Raw genomic sequence first — 5,339 nt, 5'->3', positions numbered from 1 at the left:
TCAGGGTGGCAGGGCAGCTCCCGGCCGCCCACCAGCAGCGTGAGGTCCACCAGCTTGGGCTGGGAGCGCAGCCGCTGCAGACCGTCCAGCACGTCCTGGGCATGCGAGGGCAGGTGGAAGTCCAGGTCGTCCACGTTCCGCACCATGACAGTGAGGTTCACCTACTCACGGGCGTCCGCACGCGGGCTCCTGGGGAGAGGAGCCAGCACGGTCAGCCAGGGGGACTGTCTCGTCGGCCCGAGTCACCTGTCAGGCTGACCGGTCTGAGCATCAACCACACGTGAAGTGCTTCGCCCAGCCTCTCACCTAAACCAGCCCCGAGGCCCTGGGAGCCGGAGGCGTTGTCTTTCCCAGGTGAGGCGGTTGAGGCTCAGAGAGCCTAGGCAATCAGGGCAGGATGGGCCAGCAAGAGAACCAAGCCTCAGCCCCTCTCTGCACCTCTGGACTCTGTGAAACAGAGCCACCCCCAACACTCCTAGTGGCCTCCTCTACTCCCAGATCCCCCCTTGCTGGGAAGGGCATCCGCATCTGAATAGTTTCAGCCCCACGGGTCCTTACTGGCCTGCGGTTACAGGGAACCTCAGCTGCCATGACCTTTCTGGGTGACCTTGAGTGAGCCACGCCCCTCTCTGGTCCCAGCCTCGTCATCTGCAGACTGAGAGGCTGGAGGTGAAAGGGCTGGGGGATCAGCCGTGCCCTCACGGTGCCCCCCTCAGACCAGGCCATCCTGGATTTTGCACAAACACTCGTCATTCAGCCCTCATGGGAACCCTGCCAGCCGTCGGTCGCTGTTCCCGCCCCTTTAAAGGTGGGGAAACAGAGGCAAAAAGAGGCTCAAGGCCCTCGTCCAAGACTACACAGCTCGGGGGTCCCGGGCCCCCGGACCCCCCAGGTTATGACACTGGATGTAGGTTGGCGAAGACAAGCAACCACAAGAGAGCAATCTCAGTTCGAATCGCCTGATCCAGCGAACGCACTTCTGGGCTAATTTAATTATGCACGTATTTCCTTACGATCTTCTGATATTTTTGCCCTAAGAAAACCGCCCCAGAAAAAAGAAAGTTCTGCACAGCTTGTCTTTCCCTGAGTGACCACAGAGCAAGAAGCTGCACCCTGAGACGCTGTGGGTCCACCAGGGGGCGCCTTAGCAGCCAACAAAGCAAAGGCCAGTGCAAAATGCCGGGTCCACCCAGTGCCATCGAAACGACAAAGCCCCAAAGCTCGCATAAGGAGAACTTACCCTGTGGACGCCCCAGGTCCCGTGCCGGTGGCGGGAACTTGAGCAGGGAGGCACACAGAGAACCCACCCGGAGGCCCAAGAACCTGCCTGGACTCTGCTGGGTCAGGATGGGTCCAGGGCCCTGGTGGACGTCCAGCCTGCCTCACTCCCTCCCTGCAAGGCCCTCTGGCTCGGGGGAAGGCAGCGCGTCCCTCTCAGGGGAGCGCAGGAGATTAGCCAGGCGGCCACTGCCCCAGGCAGCCGGAGGCCAGTGGGCGGGAGCGCCTGGCACCTTCCCGGGGAGCCTCAGGTCATCTGCTGACACCTGCCGCCCTGCAGTCCTCACGGGGGCCGAGGCTTCCAGGGGGCTCAGAGCCCCCTGCCCAGTGCCTGCCAGGCCAGGAGTGAGGAGGGCAGAGCGGGCAGGACAACAAAGGGCCTCAGTCCAGGCCTGGCTGGGGCTGGACACCGAAGCCCTGGCTGCAGGCGGAGGTGTGGTCCAGCCTGCCCCCCGCTTCTCCAGAAAGACCTGAAGGGAAGCAGCCCCGCTGAGCCCCCACCCCAGCCCCCCGGGGCTGGGTCTAGGCTGTGTGCGGGTCTCTCCGCAAAGCACTCAGGGCTGGGATCTCCAGGCCCACTGGGCTGTCCACTGTAACTCCCCTTCCCCTGCTGGTCCCAGCCCCGGTCCTCACCTCCCCCTTCCGGCTGCCCCCAATCCTACCTCTCAGTGGGTCTTTGAGACCTTGTCTCAGAACTCAGGCTGGAGAACACGACTGCCCAGCCGGCCAAGGGGCATGGAGGATCTGCCGGGATATGACGGGGCCAGGCTGGGCTGGGCTGGGCTGGCAGCCACGTGGGGACAGAAGGGTATTTTTAGTCTCTGTCAGCATCTGGTGGGAGGGGGGTGGCCAGTAAGGGAAGGAGAGGAGTGACAGCTCCTCTCTGCTTGTCCTCTCTGAATGACCATGCTGGCCGGGAGCCTCCTGTGAACCCTGGGCCAGGACGGACGGCAGCAAGCACCCGGGGAGCGGCACGTCTGGGCTTACCCCTTACTCCCAGGGAGGAGTGTTGGGTCTCTCACTTCTGTGTTTTCTCATTGGCAAGAGGGGCACAGTGAAGCCCGAGCTGGGGACTCAGGGGCCACACGGAGCCCTCAGTTCAGGGCCAGGGTGTCATAAGGGCCCGGCACATACCAGCTTTCCTGTGGTTATTGACAGGGGCGCACGTGGCCTCTTATTTTCCATCACGTGGGAAAAAGTGACCATGGTGAGGAAATGGGGGTTGCTCAGCAAAGACTTTCAAGACGTGGGGTCCCTGGTGCTGGGAAGTCTTGGTGGTAAAGGAGGGGCTCAGAGAGGCGCCTCCCAGGCTGGTGACGGGGGTGCGCGGTCCCGAGGCTCTGTGTTTGTATCGTGGCCTTGGCCTTGGGCCTGCCCTGATGTCTTCGTTAGTAGTGATGCCCAGGAAGGCTAAGAAATGGGATGGTCTAAAAACACAGCTGCAGAGGCTTGTGGCCTCCTGGGAGGCCTGGTTCACGGCAGTCACAGGGGAACTCCTGACATCTGGATCTCTGCAGGTTCTGGAGTCACAGGCCCCGACTGAGTCTGGGGTGAGTGGAGGGCATGCAAGGCATCTCCGCCAGGGGGCAGAGGGGGCATCTCTCATGCCAGGGGCAGAGGGGGGCATCTCTCATGCCAGGGGGCAGAGGGATGTTTCCAGCCCCAGGCCTACAGGCACCAGGGAGGCCCGCTGGGGGGCTCTGCCTGTCAGCCCCTCCGTCTTGTACCCGCTTGGGCCTCACCAGTACAACCAGTTTCAAGGTGTGCTGGGATGTGGAGGAGTCAGGTGGCCAAGGCTGACCGGCCTCCCAAAGCCCACTGGGGACTGGCTGGTGCTCTTACAGGACAGAGGGGCCTGGGGGCACCAGGGTGACGGGCCCCACTCCTGGCAAGGTAAGGGAATTTCCCCAGGGTGTCTGGGTGTCAGGACAGCGCGGGTTTGGGACAGCTGTCTCCTCCCGGGGACGTGGCAGCTGGCCCAGCTTCCTGCTGAGGCGCTGGTTGTGAGCCGGCCCCAGTCTCTGCTCTAATGTGGGAGTGTGGTCATCACACAGACACTGCAGGGATCACCTGCCTGACCACACGCTCTCGGGGCCTCCCACATGCTGCTCACTCACAGGTGTCCTGAGTCCGAGCTTCCCTCCCCAGCCCAGTCCAGCCAGATCAGTCATATCCTAGCCCAGCTCAGCCCAGTCCAGTCATATCCCAGTTTAGCCCAGTCCAGGCCAGCCCAGCCATATCCCAGTTCAGTCCAGCCCAGCTCAGCCCAGTCCAACCCAGTCATAACCCACTTCAGTCCAGCCCAGTCACATCACAGTTCAGTCCAGCCCAGTCATATCCCAATTCAGTCTAGCCCAGTTCAGCCCAGCCCAGCCCAGTCCAGACCAGTCATATCCTAGTTCAGTCCAGCCCAGCTCAGCCCAGTCCAGTCATATCCCAATTTAGCCCAGCCCAGGCCAGCCCAGTCATAGCCCAACCCAGCTCAGCCCAGTCCAGCCCAGTCATATCCCAGTTCAGCCTCACCCAGTCATAGCCCAGTCCAGCCCAAGGTCCTGCCCCTTCCCCAGAGCCCCAGGACTTCCTCCTAGGCTTCCTCAGCATCAGCCTTCCTCCCGGGGCTTCATGGATGTCTCTAGCTCTTGCTGTGTCCAGGGCCATCCCGTTCCCCCTAGGCTTCCTCAGCATCAGCCTTCCTCCCGGGGCTTCATGGATGTCTCCAGCTCTTGCTGTGTCCAGGGCCATCCCGTTCCCCCTAGGCTTCCTCAGCATCAGCCTTCCTCCCGGGGGCTTCATGGATGTCTCCAGCTCTTGCTGTGTCCAGGGCCCTCCCGGAGAAGGCGCTGGAGGGGAAACAGAGGCATTGGTTTTGCCTCCCAACCCCAGCCCCCACTTTGTTTGCAGGCAGAGCACGAAGGGTTAATGCACCCCTGACTTGGGCCGCAGGAGACAGGACAGGCGATGCTGATGACAGGCCAGGGTCACGGGCAGCTCCCCGCCCCCCGTCTTGTGTACAGCACAGGGCGCCAAGAATGGACACCCTACGGGGACCCAGCGCCTCAGATGACAGGTCAGTTTGGGAAACTCGAAACCAGGGGCTCAACAGATCCTCATCGTCGGATTGCTCCCCAGTGGGGCAATTTTTAAAAATACACTGCCTGTTTCTTTTTAGGATGATAAAAATAACATATGTTCATGGTGGGAGATTTGGAAAACACAGAAAGACACGAAGCAGAAAACTGGCAACAGACAATCCCCATGAGCACACGGGTGTCAGGACTGTGGCGAGGCCTGTGTTCTGTTTCATCACAGTACTCTGTGGCAAGCATTTCTGATGTGATGAGGCATTTCTGATGTGATGAGTCTTTGGACCATGTGATTTTTAATTCCACCATAATGGGGACACATCATGCTTTAAGAAGGTGGAAGTGACACCCGATCACTTCTAGTAATGGACGTGCAGGTTGGGAGCCATGCGGACTGTGGTGACACAGGCGTCACCTCTGTGCCTTGCCCCGGAACAGATGGGGAGTGTGAGATGACCGCAGTAAAGCACACAATCATCTTTACAGCCTGATGCATGGACAGAGGGTCGTCCAGCTCGGGTGACCGAGGCACTTACCTGCAGGAGATAAGACTGCCCCCTACGCTCAGCCTGGCCCCGTCATGCTGTGGGGTCCTGCACAACCAGACCCGCCCACCCCCTCAGCGGGTGTTTCACGGATTTACTTGCTCAAAGCATCTCTTATTCCGTCTGGGATTTATCTGGGGCATAGGGTGCCGTAAGGTCATACATATTCTTCCCCAAATAGTCTCCACCACTCTCAGCACTGTTATTAACAATCCCTTCTTTCCCCCACAGATTTGCTGCAGCATCTCTATTGCAAAAGGGCAATGTTTTCTGTGTGAAGTGTCTCTTCTGCTGATTTGAATGACCATATTCTAGGGTCAGAACAACCCTAGTTCCATCAATGGACTCAGTTCAGTTCAGTCGCTCACTCGTGTCCGACTCTTTGCGACCCCATGAACCGCAGCACGCCAGGCCTCCCTGTCCATCACCAACT

The 5,339-nt window shown here is 60.1% G+C and overlaps 1 protein-coding gene across 1 annotated transcript in view; it reads right to left on the bottom strand.

The window, feature by feature from the left end:
- Positions 1-2,031, bottom strand: part of KLHL30 (kelch-like family member 30) — a 12,341-nt gene extending 10,310 nt beyond the window's left edge. The window contains exons 1-2 of the mRNA XM_010862070.1: positions 1,941-2,031; positions 16-189 (exon numbers count right to left, since the gene is read on the bottom strand). Of these exons, the coding sequence (XP_010860372.1) occupies positions 16-146 (131 nt within the window). The 5' untranslated portion in view covers positions 147-189; positions 1,941-2,031. The remainder of the gene's footprint in view (positions 1-15; positions 190-1,940) is intronic.
- Positions 2,032-5,339: the final 3,308 nt, after the last annotated feature.

This window comes from Bison bison, unplaced genomic scaffold (genome assembly GCF_000754665.1).
Source record: "Bison bison bison isolate TAMUID 2011002044 unplaced genomic scaffold, Bison_UMD1.0 scf7180017864475, whole genome shotgun sequence".
Taxonomy (NCBI): domain Eukaryota; kingdom Metazoa; phylum Chordata; class Mammalia; order Artiodactyla; family Bovidae; genus Bison; species Bison bison.
Note: the sequence above shows the minus strand (reverse complement) of the source record. Positions and strands in the feature narration are given on the sequence as shown.